Here is a 27,190-nt window from a genome sequence, read left to right as displayed (position 1 = left end):
AGCCAGCTGAGGCCCACCTCTGGCTCCAGGATTTTCTCACTGTGTTGAAGACCCATCGTGGCCTTGTACACTATTGAATTTGAACACAAGATATTTAACAACAATTGTCTTGCTGTTTGAACACAAGATATTTAACAACAATTTATTTCTTGTCTACATAAAAAAAACAATACAAATTCAAGTCAACATAAACATAACATGTTAGCAGTATTTATAACAACATTCAGACAAGTAGAATAACATCTGATTGCATATAATATGATTGCAATATATCATATTAAAGTTGAAAATGAAAAAAAAAAACATTGGAGAAAAAGAATGAAAGTTTTATGGGCTTAAAATATAATGCTATAGAATCTTACAATAATGCCGATTTACAATATAATTTAATCATACTCATGCATATTGTTCCCTTGACTACCTTGACTACAGATATCAACAATACACAAATATCATCCTGGTACAAATACTGTTAGAAAAAAGTTAGCTTTATATGTCTTTTTGTGTTCTTATAAATATGAGTAAGAATGGACACAGAGTCAAAACTGAATGAATAGTTTCATTGGATTGTTCTAACATTGAATCAACAACAGAATTTAATAATAAAAAAAGTAAATATAAGAGGACTGCCATTTGATATTCTGGATCCCCAAAGGAACAACCTTATGAAAACAATGACTAAAGTGAGTATCCTTATATACATAATCTATCTTCTGACATAATATCTTTTTTTGGTAACAGGCTTTGCTTGCAGGTAAATTGCAAAATTAAAGGATTTTGGAAATCTTTATAGTTTTTCCTTAAATGTATTAAGTAGTTTGTAGGCTATACAGCATATATATCAGATCAGATTCATAAGGACTAATACTGATATTTAACGAAATTTTAATAATCCAAAAGCTGTCATTATTATACAGTGTGGGACCCTGGTGGCCGAGTGGTCTTAGTAAGTAAAACTTCTCTATCACTAGCCTGTTAACACTGAGGTTGTGGGTTCGAATCACAAACCTGTCAGGTGGACTTGACTACATTCTAAATTGACTAGAATTTTCTGCTTTTCCTCCCAAAGGTTGATAGTTTTCTCAAAAATAAACAAAGAAATATTACAATATGAGTAAAAGAAATGTACTTGAATACTAACACTATAAAAAAATATATATATATATCTTCTCTGCAAAGTAAATTGCTTGGTCATTAATCTAACAAATAAATGAAACAGCACACAAACAACACAAAAAATGACAAACATATATTCATGATTTATTTTTTACTTTTTAAAATGTCAATCTTTTTGCAGAGTATTTAACATCCTTCTACAAATTCTTTCATTACAATCCTTTTTTGTTTATACTTTCACTCTGTTAATCTAAAATGGTTAAAGTATCTAAAGGCAGTTCTAGAAATTCAGAATTTTTTTTCATTTTTCTTTGAAATGAAAGCTTACACTTAAATTAAAAATAAGTCCTACAACACCTTAGTTATTAAATAAGTCCTACATCTGTAAAATGTATAAAAAAAAATATCACAGTAAGAGTTTATCATGCTGCCTTAATTTTGTCGTTGTTTTCATCACTTTTTACATTTATTGAAAGACTAAGAAGAAAGTCAGCTATAACATCCTGCCATAGACATAGTACAATCCATCCTGGTGCATATTCAAGGGTAATCAGACCCATAAAGTTGTAATCATAGTGACTGTAATCCCATGAACAGGCATCAAACTGTCGTAGAACCAGGCCGAAAGATAACTCCCATGTATATAATACTAGGAGATAGATAGCTGTTCTCGTATACCATGGAATGCCATGCTTCAAGTATAAGTAAACATATAGTCGTTCTACAACTAAGCTGCAACTACCATAAATGAAGAAGGAGTAAATGGTTGTGTAGCCTTTAAGTTGTGCATTGCCGTGAGGTTCTAAAAATAGGTCAAACAGAGCTGTGAAGACAATCTCATCAAAAAGTCCATGTAGACCATAGAAAAAGAATCTAGCAACAGCAGGAAGTGGTTTCTGGGGTACCACATCTGTTTTCGTCATTTCTGAAAGAGATCAAATAAATTCAGGAAAAAATGTATAAATACAGAAAAAAAAACTCAACTATATCATAGTATATGAACATTTACTGCTAAAATTCAAAATAACAAAATCTTTATTATCAACTTCAATGATTGGTAATACATTCAACAGGAGTTTGTAACAGTTTATGGTGAAAAAAAACATTACTTTTCATATGATGTAGTAAAATATCTGATATCACAGAAGTTCTATATTGTGCAGGTGAGAAAAGAGAAAAAGGAGCTGAAAGAAATTTTGTTTATAAAATAATATATGTTTAACATTACATTCTTTTTTTTGTAAGTTTGACAAAAAATATATTAAAAATGACCCAAACATCTGTAATTCAATATACAGACATACACATTGACATGATAAAAGCCCATATTAATTGAAACTAGCGTCTGAAGGCAAGACAATTTAATAACAGATACACCAGAATATTAAAGACATTTTTAATGCAAAATTGCTTGTAACAATCATTTTGATTAGATAATGTCTTTTCATGGCATCCTATTCAGAGGCAGATTTGGGGAAATGGGTGGGGGCAGGGAGGTAGGGAGTTTAACCTCCCCCACTTTGTTGGAAATTTTTTATCAATTATTTAGGGAATCACTGAGGCATGATTTTTTTCACCAAACACTTGAAACAAACTTTTTTTTCCAAAAAAAAAAACATAGCCCCCCCCCCCCCCGAAAATCAAATGGTTGCTGCCTTAGGCAGTCATTTCACAATCAATGATATGATTATGTATGTACAAGTGCAGACAACATATGATAGATTTGAAATGTATGATTTGACATTGTTTTTCGTCAGTTTCATTATTGTTTTTTAAGCTCTGACAGCATAAATGTAAGTCCAAATAGTTATGACATCATAGAGGGAGGGAAGGAGGGGTCCTGATCCCCAAATCCTGAGCTTAAAAACACGAAATCCTGAAATCCTGGGATTGAAAAACCTGAATTCCCGAGGTCCCAAATTTGAAGAAAAAAAATCCAGTTCAAGCAGAATGAAAACAAACATTTGGTACACTGTAAAATTCTTGTAAAAATACAAGCTGTTTGAGCAGTCTTTTTGATGTACCGACCTTGCTTTATAAAAGTAACCAGAAATGTCGGTGGCAAAATTGCTGTTCATCATGTCATACCATTGTGTGCTATGTGACCAGCAAGTCCGACCAAGACAACATGCTCTCCAATGTCAGGATTGTGATAATACAGGTGTTTACAAATTTAAAATTAATTTAGTTTCCCTTTGAATCATATTTCGTACTTTCGGTCATATTTGATACATTTTGTTTTTACTTTAATTTGGGTTAAGACCCTTCCCTGATAAGAATTAAATCTTTAAAATCATAGGTTTCAATTATTAATAGATCTAAAAAGAATATGTGGTATGATTGCGGTATGATTCCCAATGAGACAACTCTCCATCAGAGTCCAAATGATACAGAAATTAACAACTATAGGTCACCTCACTATGGCCTTTATCCTTTTTATCAGTGTATTAATATTACTTGACTGTAAAGAAATATATGTTATAGTTTAATTTCTTGTTATAATTATGAACAAATACTTATTTTTTTATTATATTTTATGTTATAAACTCAATAAAAAAATAAAGGTCCTATCCCCCTCATCATAATTTTTTTTTTAGATGTCTTGAAAGGCTTTTTATTTATTTTTTCCTTTGAGGCTACGTAGGCATTTGGCAATCCTAAGTAGAATCCGCAACTCTCCCTGTATCATGTCTATCTTAGATGAGGGTACAGAATCAGCCGAGTTGTGACAAATGGCTACTTACATGTAGGAAGGCGTCACAGAAATGAAATAAATAGCCTTTCGAGACATCATATTTATTTGAACTTCAAATAACAATAGTCCTAATAATTTTGACATCTTCAAAGGTTATATACATGTACTGTTTTGCCTTACAGCACTGTAAGACGCCAAAAAAAAATATATAATCGCCTTTCAAGCAATCATAATAGACAACTTTCGAGTTCGATGCATTTCCGTCAAAAACTCTGGTTTTAGTGAACGTCATTTGTGCGTTTAGGGGCGTGGTCACTTCCATTCCAATGTTGAGCAAGTGGTTAGAAAACTATAATTTCATATTGTACGAATTATACGACAAATTGAATTCTCAAAATTGACAATCAGCACTGCTGTCATTAGGGGATTGTCTTTAAGTACCTACAGAACAACCATTATTTCTAGTTCATCCTGCACAATGACGATCACTAAGACGCTTGATGAACGTAAACAGTGCAGAGATACAGGCGACCCCCTCTATCTGATAAATGACATCATAAAGGCGTGCATAATTGACGAGTTTTTTCCGGTGACGGATGAACTCGAAAGTGGTCTATTGGATTAAGATACATTTTGTAAAATCAACTTGTGATAACAGTGCTGAAAAAACTAAATATCATGCAATTTAAATGGCTGAATTTTCTCTTTTTCCCAAAATAAGACCTGCATTGAAATTATCTTGTGTATAATCTATTTACTGAAAAGGGGGGTGCATGTGGCATGTAGATATAAGTGTCCAGAATATCATTTTTGTTGATCAAATATGTGTACCTGCTTAGAATCTCTCTTTATCTAGCTGTTTGTGAATATTTATGATTTAAATGTCAGTCCAGTGTCCAGGTACTAGGACAGTAAAGGTCAACACTTTGCCGGTGGCAGCTGATTTTATTTCACTTCCGGTTTTGTTGTTGACATTAGAAACATCATTACGCATGTGTCAATCTAACATGTCTGCGCCCATGTGAAAATTCTGGAAACTTCAATAAGTTTGTTTTTCTTATGTTAGGCGCTCCAGCATTGTAAATTTGCATTGAAAACGAGTAAACACAGAAAGGACCTGACAATGGCGTCTACAGATCACGAAATGAAAATGTTCAACCTCCAACAACAAGTTCGACAGAATCAGGGTGAACTGGAGGAATATCTCAAAGATATGAACAACTGGGAAGAAGAAGTTAAGAAGAAAGAATCTGATGTTTTGAAGCAAAAGCCAAATAAAGTCATGGTAAAGATATTATTTATTGATCTCATTCACACTGAAATTAAAGATATGTACACATCGCCCTTAGACCTTATCGCTATTTGTCAGCCATTACTGGATACCACGCAGGTTCCCGTAAAATTTTGATAAATATCTGACGCCACAATTGAAAAGTGATTGTTGTATGCGTCAAAAGTTCAAGCGGCCGGGTGAGCTGGGATTAGCGATAAGGTGTATTAGATACTGGTCTGTTGGCCCTTAGCTATGTTAATACGAATGACCAGATAACACTGTTATTATCAGAAGACCACATGAAATTTTGATATAAGAACATATTGGTGACTTTAAAACATTGATTAATATGAGGCAGGCATTACCTGTAAAAGGGGACGAAGTCTGTATTATTTTGTTTAAATTCAAAGATGTTGATGATAGAAACGGAAATATTGTAACGTTTCCAATATTGCTTCTAGATCTGTTGTCAGAGATTTAGTTATGACGTTATTTAAATTATGACGGCATATTAAATGTAAACAAAGAAACGATGTTATCAGGTAACATTTTTTTATATCACACAATTATTAAAAATGATTGGGTGTTGAATTCTGTCCAGACTCCTATATTTGTGGATATGTTGATGAATATACATTTTATTCAAAGTCTCATGCAAACAAGACCAGAACAGGAAGTAGATCTGAAAAAAAAGTTAACGATTTTGAGTTCATTAGTAGACAAAAAAATTGGTGAAATTTCAGGAATTTTCTACCTTAATTGGGAACTTCGTCCCCATATTTAATAATGTTATATAATCGATGCATTTTATAACTTAAAAATGATTAACTGATAGCAGATAATTTCATAAAGATCATTTTAAATTTAGTGTGTACAACGAATATGGCAGTAATTGGGATTTACAATATATCAAGCACCCATTTTCGATGTGCACACTTATTTTTAAAAAAATCTTAAAAGTTTTTTATGAACTTTAATATCTTCTTTTTGTTAATCATTTTTAAGTTATAAAATACATCGAAAATATAAAATCATTCAATAATTTAGGTTTAAAAGTCATGAATATGTTCCAATATTTTACCCTGAGTGATAGCCAGGGGTAAAATATCAGCATACAGGAACAACCTGTGGTAAAATCAGGATATATTCAAGGCCCCATGAATTATTTCAATTTTCATAGGATAAATACGGCAATTGTTTTGGATCGAATGCTCTATGTGAAAGGAATTATGCCGTTCCCATAAATAAACGCACTTTTAAATTGATGTAAAAGAACGGAGCAAATTGAATAAGTGACATGCTTAAAATATTAACGATAAAATATTTAGATAGGTTTGGATGAATCTAAATGAGAATTGTACTTATATGTCTTATATGTATACAAAACAAATGTCTTATAATACATTTTAGCATCGTTTGTTAATGGTTCTGTGTTTGTGATGATTTTCGGTTTCACAATCGTGTATTTTCCCGTAAAATGCTTATATTTTGACTTCATAGTTGTATAACGTGGCATAGCTCATTCAAAAAAGGTATATGATTTGGTTCTACGATCGGAACAGCCCAAACAATATATTCATATTTACCATGGGTGTTTACTCAAAGCGTTTGAAGGACATCATGTTAGAATTATATATATTTATTATATACTTAGTAGTAAATACAGATAAATTGTATGTGTAATACAATCAATGGCAAGCATGTTGTATCAGCCACCCGTGTGCTGTGTCAGCCACCCGTGATGATATCTATATCAGCACTTCTGTATGACGTCACGTCATCTATTGCAGTCACTGTTCAAACCTATAATCTGTATGACGTCATTTCAAACCTCCTTATTTGTATGATGTCATGTCACATAAAAAACATCTACTTGAGGTATATGTATACAATAAAGTGTATATGATATGGCTTTTTCAATATCACACACCGTATCAACCCTCAACCAACCAATATCAACCCTCAACCAACCAATATAATCCCTCGAGCAGAGCTCTTGGGATTATATTGGTGTCTCGGGTTGATACGGATGCTATATTGAAAACGCAATATAATATTCTCTATTTATATTTGAGCAATGTATTGATGATATAAGATAATTCATTAACACATACTTCTTTATGTTTCATAGGACGTTCCACCTGTGAGGAACTGCATGTTCAAAAAGAAAAAGAAAAAAGTGAAAAAGTCTAAAGATGAACCTGGGAAACCATCAAGAATAAGTGGATATGATTACAGGAAATGGGATAAATTTAATGTTGTATGTGTACTATCATATTATTTTTAACCTTTTTAAAAAAGAATATACATAGATATAAAGATGTGGTATGAATGCTAATGAGACAACTCTCCATAGGGCAGTCCATCCAAGTCACGATTTGTAAAAAGTAAACAATTATAGACTTTATAGGTCAAAGTACAGCATTCAACATGGAGCCTTGGCTCACACTGAACAGCAAGCTATAAAGGGTCCCAAAAATGACAAGTGTAAAACAATTCAAACAGGAAAACCAAAGGTCTTATTTATATGTAAAAAATTAAGAAAATGACCTGTTGTTTAGTGGTCGTTTTTTTACATGAAAATATGCATATTTTTTTTATCAAAAGCTTTTTTTCATGTAGAGTTTTAGTTGTTATTGAAAAATATGAATGACATGAGTTGTTTCTATAAATTCTGCCTCATAAAATTTATTTCATTTTATTCTGCGACAGGAAAATTAATTTGAACATATCTATAGTAAGAAATTCAGGAAACATCTTTTAACCTGAAATTGACCATGTTAACTGATCCTTTTCGGGTTTTTTTTAATTTTGATATGGAGAAATTAGATATATAGAAATGCCCAAACTATACTTATGAAGACAGAAGAATAGCTAGGTTTTATATGAAATGCAGGCAAATATTGCAGCAGAGGGTCTGGGATCGGGTGAAGAAGCCCTGTCATAGGGTTCAGGATTAAAATATAAAAACGAATTGGATATATTGTGGCTTTTGGTTGATTTTACAAAAGAATCGCAAGCCTACAGTTGTGTTTAACATACATATCATGCTGAAAAATGAAATGATGCTGCATATAAATAATTTTAATTCATTACTTTTAAAACTATCAAAACAAACTAAAAAAAAGATTCACAAATGCTTGTTATAAATTAAAGGATAAAGAATTAGAGAAAATTGGAGACAAGGAAAAGAGTGAATCATCAGAATATGAAACAGACGAAGAATGGGAAATGGAAAGAAAGAAACAAATGGCAAATTTAGAGAAAGAAAAGGTATATTTTTAGCTCACCTGGCCCGAAGGGCCAAGTGAGCTTATGCCATCACTTGGCGTCCGTCGTCATCTGTCGTCCTAAACTATTTCAAGAATCTTCTCCTCTGAAACTACTAGGCCAAATACTTCCAAACTTTAACTGAATGTTCCTTAGGGTATCTAGTTTATAAATTGTATCCGAAGTTTTGATCTATCAACAAACATGGTCGCCATTGCTAAAAATAGAACATAGGGGTCAAATGCAGTTTTTGGCTTATATCTCAAAAACAAAAGCATTTAGAGCAAATCTGAGATGGGGTAAAAATGTTCATTAGGTCAACATCTATCAGCCCTGAAATTTTCAGATGAATCAAACAGCCCATTGTTGGGTTGCTGCCACTTAATTGGTAATTTTAAGGAAATTTTGCAGTTTTTGGTCATTATCTTGAATATTATTATAGATAAAGATAAACTGTAAACAGCAAAAATGATCAGCAAAGTAAGATCTACAAATAAGTTAATATGACCAAAATTGTCAATTGACCCCTTAAGGGGTAATTGTCCTTTAATGACAATTTTTCACAATTTTTTCATCATATTTGCTAACTTTAAAAAATCTTCTCCTCTAAAACTACTCAACCAAATTCAACCAAACTTCAACTGAATGATCAGTAGGGTGTATAAAATAAAGTTTGTGTTTTATTTTTTATTTCGTCAAAAAACATGGCCGTCATGGCTAAAAATAGAACACAGGGTAAAATGCAGTTTTTGGCTTATATCTCAAAAACTCCAGCATTGAGAGCAAATAAGACAAGAAGTTAAAGTATTTATTAGGTCAAGGTCTACCTGCCCTAAAATTTTCAGCCGAATTGGGTAACTGGTTTTTCAGGTATAATGCCCCTGAATTGATGATTTAAAGAAATTTTGCAGTTTTTGGTTATTATCTTGAATATGATTATAGATACAGATAAACTGTTAATAGCAAAAATGTAAAGCAAAGTAAGATCTACAAATAAGTCAATTTGACAAAAAGGAGTTATTGCCCTTTAAAGACTTTTTTCACAATTTGTTCATCATGTCATTTGCATGTTGACTTACTTTAAAAAATCTTCTCCTTTGAAACTGCTGTATCAATTTTAGCCAAACTTAGGCTAAATGAGTTTCAGAGTATCTAGTATAAATTTTATATTTTATTTCCTTGTATGTCAAGAAACATAGCTCCTATGGCTAAAATAGAACATAGGAGAAAATTATTATTTTTTTTTGCTTTTGAAGAAAATAGGACAATTCAAAGAACATTTAAATAAATTCAAAGGCCAAAATAATCATTGATGAGAGATTTAACCAAAAAAATTAAGGTGAGCGATTCAGGCTCTTGAGAGCCTCTTGTATTTTATTATCATCGATGGTCAAATGTATAGAACATGCAAACAGATGGTGAACAAGTTGGAGATAACAAATATTTAACTACTGCATAAATATTTCTGAAAGAAATTTTTCTCACTGTAAATTTTAGGAAAACTTATAAAATTTTAAATCTATTTACACCACACTACACTGTTCAAAATTTTTGTTAATCGAAAAGAAAAGCAAGCAACTTTATTTTGTTCTTTTATAATATATTACCATTATTTAAGATTTATTATCTTACATTATAAAGATATTTCATAAGGATTCTATCATGTTGTTTGGAAAGCAGCAATCACAAAGTGTTCTAAAGTGATGTTTTATGTCCCAATACAATGCAAAATCTTCTACATGCTCTCTGTGACAACAAACAGTGTAATATTTTGATGAAAAAAAATAGAAAATCTTGATTTAACTAATGACTTCCTGATTTTGGCTTAAATGTAATTATAAGAATGAAATATGTATATTTTGTTCTTTTGTAAGGTTGTAGAAGTATTGACTAAACACATATTTGTGATATGAAGCATTTCCTTGTCTTGAGAATTTATTCTCATTGGTCCTTACTAGTACAATGTATACCCCTTTAAGATTACAAAAAGAAACATTCAATATTTAATGAAAACAATTGGCTATAGCCATAACATATAACAGAAAACAATGTTAAAAGTACAAACCATATTTGATTACACTCATGATATTTATATTCTCTGCTGGTTCAACTTGCTTAACTTTATAATTTGTATTTTAGGGAAATGATAACTTCAAGAGACAAGATTATGCACTAGCAATTGAAGCTTATACAAAGGCTATTGAACTGGATCCTACTAATGCGATAATGCCAGCAAACAGAGCTATGGCCTTACTGAAACAAGAAAAGTAAGTCCTCGTCACTAAAAGGAAGATGGTAATTATCAGTGAGACAGCGACCTAATGACAAAAAACCCCAAAATATATCTAGATGCAACATGTAGTTAAACTGTCTATCCTAGAAATCATGCTCTAAATTTCCCTGAGACTATTAACAAATATAACCACTTCAACTTTTAAAAAAATGGAATAGTTGGCAACCCTCCTGTATCCCATATCTTTAAGGGGAGATAATGGGAGAAAAACAGTGGTATCAGTTTATGAGGTTACTGGCAGTTCCTGAGGTTCATAAACATCCAGACATAAAGCTTTATTTAGAGTCTCCATAGGCAATACAATAACAAACATAAGCTCTTAAGAGATTTTAAAATTGGAATTTATGAAGAAAAATTATAAAATCACCTGTCTGAATTATAGCTTAATTTTAAGTTCCATATCAGGAAAGTCGCCTCCCAAAACACCAATATAATATCAATATATAGCTTAATTTATAAACTTGCAATTTGTCTTCTTTTGGAGACCAAACTAGGACTATCAAAAAAAAGCATATAGATTAACCTGAATGATTATTTTAACACAAAGATTTTGTCTATTATATGGGTCTAAAAGCTACAGAAAAACCTTGGCTCCTATTCTAAATGTTCTGTAACCAAAAAGGGGAAAGATTTAGTATGACTCCCTATAGCTAGAAACAACAATTTTATGGATCATGTGTTGGGGCCATATATAGTTATCTTTGCTGAAAGCAGTGTAAAATTATGAAAAATTTGACCAAACTGATGTTACATCTTAATTAATGCATAATTATTTAGTAACTTCATGATTTTGATTTTGATGTGTCAAAGAAAAAAATATTTTGTATGACTATTTATATCACAATTATTGCCATTAAAAAATATAGTAATTTGGACAGATTACAAAATTTGAAAAATCTTATAAACAAATATTACTTTGAGGAGTCTTTTCCCTGAACTTTCATGCAGTTAAGATGAGAGGACCAGCTACTAAGTATGGATTTGCCACTTTCTTATATCACAAATGTACAAAATAATCATTTTCATGTGTTGTGACCAGATTCATTGCCCTTTATTTCCGACTAGTTACCTTAATTGACTAGATGTAGGAAGATGTGGTGTAAGTGCCAATGAGACAACTTTTATGACTAGAATGCTTTTAGTATCTTTTATTTTAATTTCTGTTCTCAAGGATAAAGCAGTAATTATTTAAACTTGAACTTATTTTGACCAGATATGGAGCTGCTGAAGCTGATTGTCTGCAAGCTTTAAGTCTTGACCCTTTGTATGTCAAGGCTTACTTGCGACTTGGTGCAGCAAGGTTTGAACTGAAGAAACTTGACACTGCAAAAGATGCATTTGAGAAAGCTTTAAGATTAGAACCTCAAAATAAAACAGCACAGAAAGAATTAGAAAGAATTGAAAAGGTATGTTACAAAAATATTTTATATACATACATAAGAGTCAAATAAATATACTATTAACCAGTAAATTAAAAAGTTTCTTGATTATTTAGAATTGACAATCCAATGCAAACAGTAAAAAGTATAAGAGCTGCTGATGTTTATAGACAGTATATATATTTATATGTATGTATGTGTTGAAATGTATCAGTTCATGCAAAATAGCCAGATGAGCAATGTACTGTTATAGATTCTAGTATGGATCAACAATATAAGAATGCATAACCAGGCATTTCCATCTGCATGGTCTATAGATTTGATGTTCTCAACTCTAGCATAACTTAGGTTTCATGAAATCATGCAAGTTGCATTGATATTGTTAGTTTGAACATATTCATTTCAGAGGTATTATGTTTTGAATTAAAAAAAGTTGGTTATACATGTATTTTAATTAGATAATATTTTTTTTTTTCAAGGAGTTAACAAAAGATAAAATGGTAGAACAAAAAGATATGTCAAAGTCTCCTGATGAAGGATTAGTACAACCAATCACAAAACCTTCAGATCAAAAATCAAAGGTAAAATATCAAGTGTAGATAATGAGATTTAGCTTGATGAATAAGAAAGAACCTGTTTTAAAAGACAATCTTCTGATATAGTAGCAAGCATTAAAAAAATCTTATTTGGCCCTTCTTTTGTAGAAGAAAAGAAAAAAAAATATTAGATTATTTGTATTTTTATTTGACTTTATAAGTGCCTATCTATTATGAGGTAGAGGATAAAAATATTCTTAACTAGAGTACTTTAATTGTTGTAAATGAATATTTCCTGCCGAACAATTTACAGACTTCTGTTTAATTGTTCAAAGTGCTTTTTTTATAAAGAAAATATATTTGCTTTTGCTGCAATTTAATGAAAGAATTATATTTCATAAAACATCGAAAATATCAAATAAAAATTTTGGGTCATGCACTTAATTTTCTTGAAAAATTCTGAAAAACAAATTGTCTTCAATACAATTATTTGCCCTTGATTTTAAAATGATATTTTTTTCTGAAAATTTTAAATACACATCTTTTTTTTGATAGTTTAATCTGAAATTGTAATGTTTTAGATGTGTTTGTTATTCACATGTTGAATATTGCATGAAACTTGGTAAATTATTTTTAAACCTAAAAGTATTTTTGCAACATGTCCAGAAGGGATGCAAAGAAAAAGACAGCCACACCTAATCTACCTTTAATATTTGATGTTTGATTTTACAGAAACCTTTAGTTAGAATACAGATAGAGGAAATCGGAGGCGAAGATGACACACATAGACGTGCTGCAATTGAGGAAGTAGAAAAATCCCAAAGTGAGGCTAAAAAGCAAATAACTTCACAAGACAATAAAATGTTTGAGAAATTTACAAGTAGTACTGGTTCCTTAAAAAGTACTGAAAATCATAGAAAAAGTGACAAAACTTCTACAAATATTAAAGAAAGTGTGAAAACTTTAAGTGAGGAAAGCAGTATTAAATTAGACTTGAAAGATGTAACCAAGAGTATTCCTAAGGAATCAAAATCAGTGTCACCTAGAAGTATGCCTGTACCTCAATCATCATTTCAGTTTCAGACGGATTATAAAGAACTAAAGAGAGATCTGAGGTCATTCTATGTATATATTAAAGTAAGCATATTTGATTCTTTCTATTTTATTATATTCTGACATATATAGATTATCTGGTTCTGTACACATTCATATAAAACATCAGTTGTGAGCCGCAGTGCGAACCTTTTTGGTGAGTGAGTCAAAAAAATGTTAGCAGGGTTAATCATGTATTGTTAAATCTCAACATACCTCTAACTAATGTAGAATATTAAAAAATACACACAGCAATATGCACAGTAAAACTGTTCAAGAGAAGTCCACGTCCGATATATATATATCAAGATTATCATCTAATAAAAATATATTGATCATAAATATCAAATCATTCTATGCAATCTGAAAATTTTCTAATATAAGATACATTTATGCTGCTGTCGGTTACATTATGTTTTACACTAGGTACATATTGAACCATTGATCAGATAAATTTTATTCATTTGGTATTTTTCGTTTTAGAAAATTAATCCAGTTGACTATCCAAAGCTGTTTGGTCAGTTCTTAGATGCAGAAATAGTTCTCAACATGCTCAATGTGTTCAAAAATTTCTTTATTCCGTAAGTTAGTAAATTGTATTTGGCAATTAGATATGCATTTGAAAGAGTGATCTGTTCTTCTTGTTAATATGTTTTGGGGGCCTTTTATAGCTGACTATATGCGGTATGGGCTTTGCTCATTGTTGAAGGCCGTACGGTGACCTATAATTGTTAATGTTTGTGTCATTTTGTGTCATTTTGGTCTTTTGTGGATAGTTGTCTCATGGGCAATCATACCACATCTTCTTTTTTATATTTGTTTAGTTAAAAAAAATACATGTACAATATTGTCAGAGGGCCTCAGGGAAGATAAGCTTTATGGCCAACTGTGTAACCCTCTTTAAATAAAGAATTATTATTATTATTATTATTATTGTCAATTTCCTGTTTTTATATGTCGAAAACACACAAAATAAACAAATTTCAATAGGACCAATGTTGAAAGTTTTATCAGAAGTTGACTTTTATCAAATAGATATAGGAAGATGTGGTGTGAGTGCCAGTGAGACAACTCTCCATCCAAATAACTATTTAGTAGTAAACCATTATAGGTTAAAGTACAGCCTTCAACACAGAGCCTTGGCTCACACTGAACAACAAGCTATAAAGGGCCCCAAAATTACTAGTGTAAAACCATTCAAACGGGAAAACCAACGGTCTAATCTATATAAACAAAACGAGAAATGAGAAACATGTATATAATACATAAACAAACGACAACTACTGTACATCAGATTCCTGACTTAGGACAGGTGCAAACATTTGCAGCGGGATTAAACGTTTTAATGGATCCAAACCTTCTCCCTTTTTCTGAAACAATAGCATAACATCACAACATAGAAAAACACACGATAAAATATCAATTGGCAGACTTAACTCAATCAAAAAATTTTGAATCAAAAAATGTTTGAATCAGTGTTAACATTGAAAAGGAATTATTATTGATCTTGCATAAATACAACATCACATCCAGTTTTGAGAGTTGATGCATGTATTCGCCACATGTTTTTTTAACTCTGGTAAATTAATCAATGAGTGATTTAGTGAAGTGGAAGACTGTGGAAATGTTTATCTGTTTTGCAGTAATAAATAAGCACTCTTAGGATAAAATAAAATGATTATCATCTTCTACCAATAATTTGTAGTACAACATTATGTAAATTTAATTATTTTGTTATTATTCCACACCAATTTAATTTCTTGTTCTACGGATTTTTGGACTCCAAATATTGGGGCGAGCAAGCGATTTGAAAATTTTAATAAAAAAATATTTATTTTACAATTTTTTAGGTAAAGCTTGAAAAGTAAAGGCGAGCAATTATAATTTTTTTTTGTAAACATAAAATAGTAGGATTTGACAATATTTAATTATACCCCACGCAACGAGTTGCCGAGGGTATAATGTTTTTGACCCGTCAGTCCGTCCGTCAGTCCTGTTTCTTGTCATTGCAACTCCTCTCAAACCACACAACAGAATTTCACGAAACCTTTTCAGATAATAAGGACATACTATGTAGTTGTGCATATCGACGGGAAATTGCGATTCAATTTTTTTTCGAGGAGTTACGCCCCTTTGAACTTATTTACTTTAATGTACTACTGCAACAGTTTGTCATCTCAACTCCTCTCAAACCACACAACAGAATTTCACGAAACCTTTTCAGATAATAAGGACATACTATGTAGTTGTGCATATCGACGGGAAATTGCTATTCAATTTTTTTTCTAGGAGTTACGCCCCTTTGAACTTATTTACTTTAATGTACTACTGCAACAGTTTGTCATCGCAACTCCTCTCAAACCACACAACAGAATTTCAAGAAACCTTTTCACATAATAAGGACATACTATGTAGTTGTGCATATCGACGGGAAATTGCGATTCAATTTTTTTTCTAGGAGTTACGCCCCTTTGAACTTATTTACTTTAATGTACTACTGCAACAGTTTGTCATCGCAACTCCTCTAAAACCACACAACAGAATTTCACGAAACCTTTTCAGATAATAAGGACATACTATGTAGTTGTGCATATCGACGGGAAATTGCGATTCAAATTTTTTTCTAGGAGTTACGCCCCTTTGAACTTATTTGCTTCAATGTACTTCTGCAACAGTTTGTCATCTCAACTCCTCTGAAACCACACAACAGAATTTCATGAAATTTTGTAGATAATAAGGTCATTCTATTTAGATGTGCATATTGGCAGGAAATTATTTTTTTTATACAATTGTTTTTTCTTACACTTATTTAATTTCTCCAATGACAATGTGGGGATGTGGGGTATGTGAGCGTGCTCACTAAGGTTCTTTAATTTTATATGAAGTATTTTTGTCCCTGTTTACCAAGAAATAATTGAATAATTAAATCTGGTCTTTGTATGTGTGACTGACAATGAGGCAATTCTCCATCCAAGTCATAATCAGGTTGGGAACAACCCCTTAATGTTATAAATATCCCTTTTAATGAGGGGTAAATATAACTTTATAATATATTTTTTTGTAAAAAACACTTTTTAGTACAAAAGGGCTCATATTTTCCCAAAGAACTATATATCTATCTGGTATTAAATGGTCCAAGAATTTTGTAATATTTCTGGACTTTAACCATGTTAACACATTTACATTAACAGTTTAATAGTCTTCAAAATAAGTGGACCCCCTCTTTTAGAAAAGTTGTTAGCAATATGTTGTATTTAACCCCTTTTTGAGTAAAAAATTCTAAGTTATCAAAGGTTTTGTATGGTAGCACTTTACAAATCCTTGGTATTTCTATTTTCTTTTCTACAACAGTAAAATGACCCCTTGTCTGAAAAAAAGGGGGGGGGGGGGGTATTGTTCCCAATCTGACAATATCAAACACATGTCAAAGCTCGGCCTTTTACACAGGGCTTTGATCAATACCAAACAGCAAGCTATAAGGGACCCCAAAATCATTAGGGGTCACAATTCGAAAAGGAAAACCAACGATCTAATTTATAAATCCAAACGGGAAAATACCAATGCACCACATCAACAAACGACATTTACTGAACGACAGGTCCCTGAATCAATCAGGACAGGTGCTTAAACATACAGCGACTATGGATAGTTTTGTTTCGCCAGCATACAATATAATTGCAGTTGAAGGCAACTCTTTCAGAAGTTCCTTGTATTTTATTCTAACAACGAACATTTTGTGATAGGGAATATAAATAAGGGGGAAAGAAATTAATTTTTTGTTCTTTACAGGTATTTCTGCTGTTATAAATTTATATCGGAGCACTCCTAGGAGCACTCCCACTTTAGATAAATAGGTTTCATGATGAAACAAATATTCTCATATTTTCACAGTGTGGTGGGGTGCTTTTATGTTTAAAATTGTTATATACAGGTTAGACTGTGATTTTAAAAACAAATGTTGATATCTTTTTATAATATTTACAAAAAAAAAACGGTGCAGGAAATGGACATGATTACATTTCCGGATGCGGGAAGCGGGAATATAAAAAATTTAAAAAAAATCTGTTTTGCAAAAAATAGGTGCGGGCGGGTCCGTCGAACAAGGAATCAAATTGGTGTGGCCTTACATACTACCATAGTTTTTGTCGAGCCTGCAACTTTTGTTGCAGAAAGCTCGACATAGGGATAGTGATCAGGCGGCGGTGTTAGCTCACTTCTTAAAAGCTTTGTATTTTGGAAGGTGGAAGTCCTGGATGCTTCATACTTTGTATATAGATGCCTCATGTTACGAAGTTTCTGTCAGTCACATGTCCAATGTCCTTGACCTCATTTTCATGCTTCAGTGACTACTTGAAAAAAAAGTTCAGATTTTTTGTAATGTTGAATTCTCTCTTAATATAAGTAATAGAATAATTATATTTGTTATGTGCGTACCTTGCAAGGTCCTCATGCCCGTCAGACAGTTTTCACGTGACCTCTACCTCATTTTATGGATCAGTGAACAAGGTTAAGTTTTGATGGTTAAGTCCATATCTCAGATACTATAAGCAGTAGGGCTAGTATATTTGGTGTATGGAAGGACTGTAAGGTGTACATGTCCAACTGGCAGGTGTCATCTGACCTTGACCTCATTTTCATGGTTCAGTGGTTATAGTTAAGTTTTTGTGTTTTGGTCTGTTTTTCTCATACTTTATGCAATAGGTCTACTATATTTGTTGTATGGAATGATTGTTAGGTGTACATGTCTAGCGGGCAGGTGTCATCTGACCTTGACCTCATTTTCATGGTTCAGTTGTCAAAGTTAAGTTTTTGAGTTTTGGTCTCTTTATCTAATACTATAAGCCATAGGTCAACTATATTTGGTGTATAGAAATATTTTATGATCTATATGTCAGTGGCGCAGGTTTATTTGACCTTGACCTCATTTTCACGGTTTATTGAACTGTGTTAAGTTTTGGTGTTTTGGTGTATTTTTCTTAAACTATAAGTAATAGGTCAACTATAATTGTTGTATGGAAGCATTGTTAGCTGTATATGTCTGCTTGGTATGGTTCATCTGACCTTGACCTCATTCTCATGGTTCATTGATCTTTATTTAGTTATCTTGGTTAATGTCAAGTTTATGTGACAGTTGTAATAAAGCTTTATACTGAGGACTAGCAACATAATATCAATGATTAGTAAAGAAGGCGAGACATTTCAGTGTGTGCACTCTTGTTACCTAAAATATTGACTTTTGCATCTATTTTCAGGGCAGAGGAAGACTTTTACACATGTATGTGTCAATTAGCTAAAGTGCAGAGATTTAATATGACAGTTATGTTCTTTTCAAAGAAAGATAAGTCAGGTATGAATTGTAAATTATTCTTGCATCAGAAACTATTCAGTAGTTATTTAATTTTCCTTTCAAGTGGTCAATTATACTTTGATTTAAGGGAGAGATCAAATAAATTCTGATGTTAAATTTAAATGATTTGATAGAGTTTTTTTAAATGTTCAATAGATACCAGCTGAATGAAGCTATTTTACATCAGGCTAAGCAATAATAAATTTTAGATTAATAGAGTATTGGAATAGCTTCTTACACATTTTAAATTTCAAAAGAATAGTTGCAAGAAAATTTATTTACATGTATTCTTGTATTCTGTGTTATTTCTGAGACGTCATTTTTATTTGTAAATTTCATATGGAAGACTTTAAGTATATTTAGAGTAATATTGATTTCAAAAATAACACTTTTCCAATAAATGTGCAGCATATTTAGAGAGAGCTAAACTTGGTTTGATTAATATGATGTATAACTTCAAATATATAGAGATGTCTCTGGTCGTTATGCTACCCGAATTTACATACAAAGTTAGAAAAACTCAAAAAACAAAAATCACAATTTAAAATAGATGTACTTTCCTTGTGTTTGTAAATTATAAAGTATATGTTCATGTATGACATAATAGACATGTAAGGTTGGCAGTTTATAAGACATTACAATTCACATCTCTTAACAATGACATGATTATTTATCTACAAACATTCATGTTTACATAAACATTCATATCTATCTTTACAGTGATCAGTGAATTGATTGGACATTTACAGAAAACAGAGAAAGTGACATCAACAGAAATACAAAAACTTAAGAAAATATATGAAATAAGCTGATGATTATTTCTTATTGTGTTTGGTGCTTAATCATTCATTAAAGAGTGGAAAGACTTCAGTATTTTTATAAGCTCTAAAATGACCATACACTATACCATGGAAGAGGGGGTGGATTAGGGTTAATAAGATAGAGAATAATGGGGGAAATGTGAAGAATAGGGAATAATTGGGGTGGAAAAAATAATAATGGCTAAATAGATAAAGAATATAAAGAATAGAGATCTAGAGGCTCTAAAGATCCAGTGTCGCTCACCTTGGTCTATGTGTATATTAAACAAAGGACACAGATGGATTCATTGACTATAAAGGGCAATAACCCCTTAAGGGGTCAACTGACCATTGTGGCCATGTTGACTTATTATTAGATCTTACTTTGCTGAACATTATTGCTGTTTACAGTTTATCTCTATCTATAATAATATTCAAGATAATAACCAAAAAACATCTGAAAATTTCAGGGCAGAGAGATCTTGACCTTATAAACAACTTTATCTCTGTAAGATTTGCTCTAAATGATTTGGTTTCAGAGAAATAAGCCAAAATCTACATTTTACCCCTATGTTCTATTTTTAGCCATGGCGCCCATCTTGGTTGGTTGGCCGGTTCACCGGACACATTTTTAAACTAGATATTCCAATGATGATTGTGGCCATGTTTGGATAAATTTGGCCCAGTAGTTTCAGAGAAGAAAATTTGAGTAAAAGTTAACGACGACTGACGCCAAGTGATTAGAAAAGTTCACTTTGCCCTTTAGCTGATCATGAGTTGTGTTAGACTGCAGGAGGAGGCTCTCATGTCATACCAACACAAATGGTTTCTAAACTTTTTCTTTGGTTCAAACCTTGTAAAGTTTTCAAGAAATGTAGAGGATGCATACAAATCTGTATCATACATTTTTAGGTCATCTGGAATGAAAGGTCATGTGAGAGAATTCAATCTATTGGCCTCTCCTGTCTTCATCAATAAATTTTTAACATTTTCATCTTTTTCTTTGAAACCACTATAGCCATGTTAACCACAGTTGGCAAGAATAACAGATGTAATGTCCTTTACAAAAGATGCACGTTTAATTTTGACCAGACAAAAAAACAAGGGTCAAATGAACCAATCTAGAGTTCTGATTAGTCAATGTTTCAAAACTATTTGAACGCTTGAAAAGATGTGTATTTACAAAAATTAATGTTAGAATATTTTTATGCAGCTGACGGTTTAATATAAAAATAAGAAGATGTGGCATGATTGCTAATAAGACAATTCTCCACAAGAGAAATTAAAAGACATATAGGTCACTGTACAAGCCTTCAACAATGAACAAAATCCATACAACATAACCAGCTATAAAAGGCCTAGAAATGACAAATGTAAAACAATTCAAAACAGAATACTAATGGCCTGATAATGAATGAAAAACAATTATGATAAAAAGCAACAAACACCAACCACTAAATTACATTCTCCTGACTTTAGACATGCACTTACAGAATGTGGAAAGGTTAAACAAGTTTGAAGGCACTAACCTTTCCTTTATCTGAGGGTCTGGCCTTTTTGTTGAGCCTTCGACTTTAGTCGATAAAGCAAGACAGCGATCCTACATTCCGTCGGCATCCACAAATATTCACTCTGTGGTTAAAGTTTTTGAAATTTAAATAACTTTCTTGAACTATCCTGGATTTCTGCCAAACTTGGACAGAAGCTTGTTTATGTTCATAAGATAGTATCCAGAAGTAAATTTTGTAAAAATAAAATTCCAATTTTTCTGTATTTTACTTATAAATGGACTTAGTTTTTCTGCCAGGAAACATTGCATTCACTCTGTGGTAAAAGTTTTTAGAATTTTAATAACTTTCTTAAACTATCCTGGATTTGTACCAAACCTGGACAGAAGCTTGTTTATGATCATAAGATAGTATCCAGAAGGAAATTTTGTAAAAAAAAAATCCCATTTTTCCTGTATTTTACTTATAAATGGACTTAGTTTTTCCTCCAAGTAACATTACATAAAGTTTGCAGTTAAAGTTTTAAAACATTTTTAAGATCCTTAAACTAATATCCTGGATTTTTACCAAACTTGGACAGAAGCTTCTGACAATCAAAAGATAGTATCGAGAGGATCATTTTTATTGATTTCTTTCATCATTTTTGTTGAGTCTGTGATTAACAGCAAAAGTAGGGGAGACATTGGGTTCCGCAGAACCCTTACAAATTTTTCTCTAATCTTCAAAAAATTTACCCCTTTTTTCTCTAATCTTCATTTTTTGTTGAGCCTTCGACTTTTGTTGAAAAAGCGAGACTAAGCAATCCTACATTCCGTCGTTGTCATTGGCGGCGGCGGTGGCGTCCACAAATATTCACTCTGTGGTTAAAGTTTTTGAAATTTTAATAACTTTCTTAAACTATACTGGATTACTTTGAAATGTGGACAGAAGCTTGTTTATGATCACAAGATAGTATCCAGAAGTTAATTTTGTAAAAATAAAATTCCATTTTTCCGTATTTTACTTATAAATGGACTTAGTTTTTCTGCGGGGACACATTACATTCACTCTGTGGTTAAAGTTTTTAAAATTTAATAAATTTCTTAAACTATCCTGGGTTTGTATCAAACATGGACAGAAGCTTGTTTATTATCAAAAGATAATATACAGAAGTAAATTTTGTAAAAAAAATAATCCGTTTGTTTTTTCCGTATTTTACTTTTAAATGGACTTAGATTTTCTGCCAAAAAACAACACATTCACTCTGTGGTTAAAACTAAACAAATATTAATAACTTTCTTATACTACTTTTAATTTGTACCAAACTTAGATAGAAGCTTGTTTATGATCAAAAGCTAGTATTTAGAAGGAAATTTTGTTAATATTTTGTACCTGTGTATCTGTATTTTACTTATAAATGGACTTAGTTTTTCTTCCAGTTAACATTACATACAGTCTGCAGTTTAAGTTTTTAAACATTTATTAGATTCATAAACTATCCTGGATTTTTACAATACTTGGACAGAAGCTTCTTACAATCAAAATATAGTATCAAGAAGAATATTTTTATTTTTTTCCCCCTCATTTTTGTTGAGCCTGTTTTTTTCAGGAAAAGTAGGCGAGACACTGGGTTCCACAGAACCCTTACAAATTTTTTAAGGGCATTATTCTTTAATCATTTAACCCCATCCAAACCCTCTTACCTTGGACAAACTTGGTAACAGTAAGATATAAGAAAAAACTATGAAAGTCAGTTGAAAAGGGCCCATCTCATCAGATCGCTACCAAAAACACAGACTGGACTTGGCAAGGTTTTTATACATCTAATGAATAGACACTTAAGGATGTATTTAGGTGATGTTTTGGAATTTTTGTCAGCTGTTCGGACTCCTTTGTGTTTTCCCTATGATAGAAGGTAAAATATTTTGCCCCATGACAGCCATTTATCTTTTCGTATAAGGCAGTTGGACTTAATTATAAAAGGTTATGTACCAAAATCTTAGCATATTAATGATTTTTTTCTTTAGATTTGAGATCCAAATAATACCAATGCAATTATAAAGTAAAAGTCCGAGTCAGCTATATTTTAAAAATAAAATATCTTGAAAAAGGCTCCAGGACCTATCAATATTTTTAGCTTATTATGATCCTCAACTTATGCTATTTCAACTTATACTGTGGATTCATTATTATTTGTTTCATACCAATCGGTGGATTTGGTGAACTACGAATTCAAATGTTCAGCGAATACCAAATTTTCAATAAGCTTTGTTACAGAGATCAAAATCAAATATTCACGAATATACTGGTTTTCAGCAACCCACGAAAATTGATGATTACACAGTATTAGTAATTTTAAATTCTTAATTTATTTAATTTCACCTAAGTACATTCTAATCTTAACTTACCAGTAGTTGAAAAGTTCAATCAGAAAAAGTTGACCATACCAGTGGATGGATTTGTAGGTTCTATTTTACAAGTTTTTGTTTCATCTTGTTGTCCATAATGTTACATGTATTTAACCTCATAAAATGTTTGGTTTCTAGTTTATCTGATGGCAGTTATATCAGAAACATGTTAATGATGTTTGTATTGGTATCAGTTATATTGTTAACTCCCACAGACAGCAGACACTTCACAAGGGTAGAGTCTGCCTAGTTACCAGTGCTAGATATGGCCTGAATGATAAATTTTTGGATTATGAATTTTATGTTAAAAGCATCTTATTAAAGGTTTCAAGTACTACAGGCAAAGATGACCTTGGCCTCTTTGTCATGGTTTATTGATCAATGTAAAGTTTTCCTGGTTAAGTTTGTTTTTTAGTTGAGTGCCACTGTTAGATGTACAATAGGTAAACTATTTTTAAAGCATATTTGGTGTATGAAATGATTGTAAAGGGATTTTTAAGGGAATATGTATTACCAGTTTGGTTTATCTGACCTTGACCTCATTTTCCTGGATCATGTTAAGTTAATGTGATAGTTGAAGTAAAGCTATATATTTAAGACATAATATTAATCTTAAGAATAGAATGCAAGAAGTTTTGTGTGTGCACTCTTATTGTAGTTATAAATTAAGGCCATTTGTTTTTCTAACAAAATTGAGTATGGAAAAGGGGAATATGTCAAAGAGACAACAACCCGACCAAAAAATAAATAACAACCGAAGGCCACCAATGGGTCTTCAACACAGCAAGAAAATCCTGCACTGAAGGCTTGTTTCAGCTAGCCTCTAAATAAAAATGTGAACTGGTTCAGTGAAAATGAACGTCATACAAAATGTACAAACACATAAATTATAGATATGGGAAGATGTGGTATGAGTGCCAATGAGACACCTCTCCATCAAAGTCACAATTTATATAAGTAAACCATTATAGGTCAAGGTATAGTCTTCAACAGGGAGCCTAGGCTAACATTGGACAGCATGAAGGGCCCCAAAATTACTAGTGAAAACCATTCAAGAGGGAAAACCAAGTCTAATCTATAAACAAGAATGTGTCCCCAGTACATGGATGCCCCATCCATGCTATCATTTTCTATGTTCAGTGGACTGTGAAAATGAGGGAAAATCTCTAATTTGGCATTAAAATTAGAAAGATCATATCATAGGGAACATGTGTACTAAGTTTTAAGTTGATTGAACTTCAACTTCATCAAAAACTACCTTGACCAAAAACTTTAACCTGAAGTGGAATGAACGGACGAACAAACAGACAGACGGACCCACAGACCAGAAAACATAATGCCCATAAATGGGGCATAAAAAACAGAAACACTAATGAACCACAATAACAGAAGACAACCACTGAACTTCACAAGTTTTCATCATTAAGTCTTTTAAAGATTTTAAACTTAATATACAATATGGGTTTTGCGCACTGTTGAAAGTTATATGGCAATCTGTCATTGTTAAGAACAATTTTGTCTATTGGTCTTTAGTGATAGATGTATTATTAACAGTCATACCACATTTCCTATTACTTGATCTATACCTATTTCACAAATTTAAAATGACTGGTTGTAAAAGAAATAGGCAGCAAAGGAAATATGGACGTTAGGTTGTGATGGGTAATATGCAGCCCCCTCTTGAAGTATACATGTAAATGCTGCATATATCTTTTTTCAATATTAAAATATTAAACAAGTTGTAAATGTGTTCAAAATCCAAGTTATTGCACAATTATGTATTAACATGATTAAGGTTAGTTTTGTTCTCATTTAAATGTGAATAAAGATTAAACCATGTAGTTGTAGATTACTGGTATGAATTCATGATTCAGAATAAATTAAAGTTTTGTGGAGCAATTATGTTGCAAAAATACCTCGTTTAAATTTTTTAGATGTTGTTTTGCTTACTAATAGTTGCATTTTTTTGTATAAGAACAACAAATTTCCCTTCAGAATAATTTTACAATTTCATTCCAATATTTCTGGTACTTATTGAAAATATAAAATGAGCCTGTGTTTTTATGGTCTGCAATAGTATTGGTAACAATTTTGGACAAAATGTTATTTTCTGAACTGATTTCCATTCTCCCAGTTGTTGTTTGTAATGATACTGAACAAGATTAGATTGGGGAAGGTTGGGTAGGCATGCAAAAAAGTTTAAATTCAAATATAAAAGAAAAAGTTCTATCTCTGAAATATATAACAAACTTATGAAGTATTTATTTTCACTGTTTATTCTGTTTATTGTTCAACACATACTGCATATATTGCCAATTTCTACATATACATTGTACATGTCATTACTGGAATTTATATAAATCAAAATGTTCAAATTCTATGCAGATGTCCAGCACTGCATGACTCTTTTCTTAAAAACTAACTAGAAAATGTTATTTTGAAACTTTAGTTAGTTTGTATAAATCACTTCTCTTTTGAGATCGTATAGGGATTTGTGATCGAACTTCATCTACATAATCTGGATTAATGTCAAAATATACAATTGTCTCTTCGTGTTCCGTAGTTGCTACAACTTCTCCCCATGGACTGACAACACTAGAATGTCCCCATGCAATATAGGTAGCTTTTTCATCCCTAGCTGGTGAAACTGATGCCACATACAGTTGGTTATCTATTGCTCTGGATCTCTGTAATAGTTCCCAGTGGGCAGGGCCTGTTGTCATATTAAATGCACCTGGATACACCAGAAGTTTACAGCCAAGATCAGAATAGATGTATGCCAATTCAGGAAATCGGATGTCATAGCAAATTCCAATACCAATTTTGCAGTATGGTGTGTCAAAAGTGGTGAAATCTTTTCCTGGACTCAATGTTTCAGATTCTTTAAAACAAATTTTTCCTGGTACATCAATATCAAACAGATGAACTTTTCTGTGTTTAGCAATCATGTTCCCTTCTGGATTGTATACTGTACAAGTATTGTATAATATACCATTGTCTTCTTCTGGGATTGACCCACCGATCAGAAAAATGTTATTGTCTTTAGCAGCCTTAGATAACACATCGGTTGACTGACCTGGTATACGTTCTGCATAATCCTTGAAATAAGACGTTCCATATAGAGAATTAAAACACTCTGGCAATGCTACTACTTTTGCTCCGTTCTGTGATGCCTGTTTTATCAGTCGGGCAGCATTTTTTAAGTTGTCAGCTTTCGATGCCGACACAGCCAACTGAACAAGTGCTAATCTAAAAGCCATTGCAACTGTTATCAAATCGAAAGTAGGTCAAGATCACGTGGTCTATTTTCCCGATATAGCATATGACCAAATAAATACAAACACTACGAAGAATGACTATAATTAAAAACACAAAAATATTTCTACAAAACATTACTAACCACATCAAATAAAATTAAAATAAACCAGTTTAGTTTCATTTTCTTAGCAAACGTTTGGTTTAAAATAAATGATGAAAAACTATAACGTGCAAAT

At 31.8% G+C, this 27,190-nt stretch overlaps 3 protein-coding genes across 3 annotated transcripts; 1 reads left to right on the top strand and 2 right to left on the bottom strand.

Moving 5' to 3' along the window:
* Nucleotides 1-154: 154 nt before the first annotated feature.
* LOC134690896 (transmembrane protein 229A-like) lies at nucleotides 155-4,778 on the bottom strand. The gene is made up of 2 exons (XM_063551051.1): nucleotides 4,643-4,778; nucleotides 155-2,041 (listed from the first exon to the last, which is right to left on the bottom strand). Exon 2 carries the CDS (start codon nucleotides 2,037-2,039, stop codon nucleotides 1,539-1,541), a length of 501 nt encoding a protein of 166 aa, XP_063407121.1. The 5' UTR covers nucleotides 2,040-2,041; nucleotides 4,643-4,778; the 3' UTR covers nucleotides 155-1,538.
* Nucleotides 4,777-19,871, top strand: LOC134690891 (RNA polymerase II-associated protein 3-like). Its single transcript, XM_063551035.1, has 10 exons — nucleotides 4,777-5,096; nucleotides 7,216-7,344; nucleotides 8,241-8,357; nucleotides 10,494-10,621; nucleotides 11,861-12,053; nucleotides 12,506-12,607; nucleotides 13,295-13,699; nucleotides 14,138-14,235; nucleotides 18,907-19,001; nucleotides 19,722-19,871. Exons 1-10 carry the CDS (start codon nucleotides 4,935-4,937, stop codon nucleotides 19,811-19,813), a joined length of 1,521 nt encoding a protein of 506 aa, XP_063407105.1. The 5' UTR covers nucleotides 4,777-4,934; the 3' UTR covers nucleotides 19,814-19,871.
* Nucleotides 19,872-25,953: 6,082 nt separating this feature from the next.
* On the bottom strand, nucleotides 25,954-26,998 carry LOC134690884 (omega-amidase NIT2-like). Its single transcript, XM_063551025.1, has one exon. The coding sequence runs from the start codon at nucleotides 26,954-26,956 to the stop codon at nucleotides 26,129-26,131; it is 828 nt and encodes a 275-aa protein (XP_063407095.1). The 5' UTR covers nucleotides 26,957-26,998; the 3' UTR covers nucleotides 25,954-26,128.
* Nucleotides 26,999-27,190: the final 192 nt, after the last annotated feature.

This window comes from Mytilus trossulus, chromosome 1, assembly GCF_036588685.1.
Source record: "Mytilus trossulus isolate FHL-02 chromosome 1, PNRI_Mtr1.1.1.hap1, whole genome shotgun sequence".
Classification (NCBI taxonomy): Eukaryota; Metazoa; Mollusca; class Bivalvia; order Mytilida; family Mytilidae; genus Mytilus; species Mytilus trossulus.
The sequence above is the reverse complement of the archived record's forward strand: the minus strand, read 5'-3'. Positions and strand labels throughout refer to the sequence as shown.

Coding starts and splice junctions, on each gene's coding strand:
- LOC134690896 (XM_063551051.1), bottom strand. CDS start 2,039: ATGACGAAAACAGATGTGGTACCCCAGAAACCACTTCCTGCTGTTGCT.
- LOC134690891 (XM_063551035.1), top strand. CDS start 4,935: ATGGCGTCTACAGATCACGAAATGAAAATGTTCAACCTCCAACAACAA. Junction 8,358..10,493: donor CAAATTTAGAGAAAGAAAAG/GTATATTTTTAG, acceptor TTTGTATTTTAG/GGAAATGATAACTTCAAGAG. Junction 14,236..18,906: donor TTCAAAAATTTCTTTATTCC/GTAAGTTAGTAA, acceptor ATCTATTTTCAG/GGCAGAGGAAGACTTTTACA.
- LOC134690884 (XM_063551025.1), bottom strand. CDS start 26,956: ATGGCTTTTAGATTAGCACTTGTTCAGTTGGCTGTGTCGGCATCGAAA.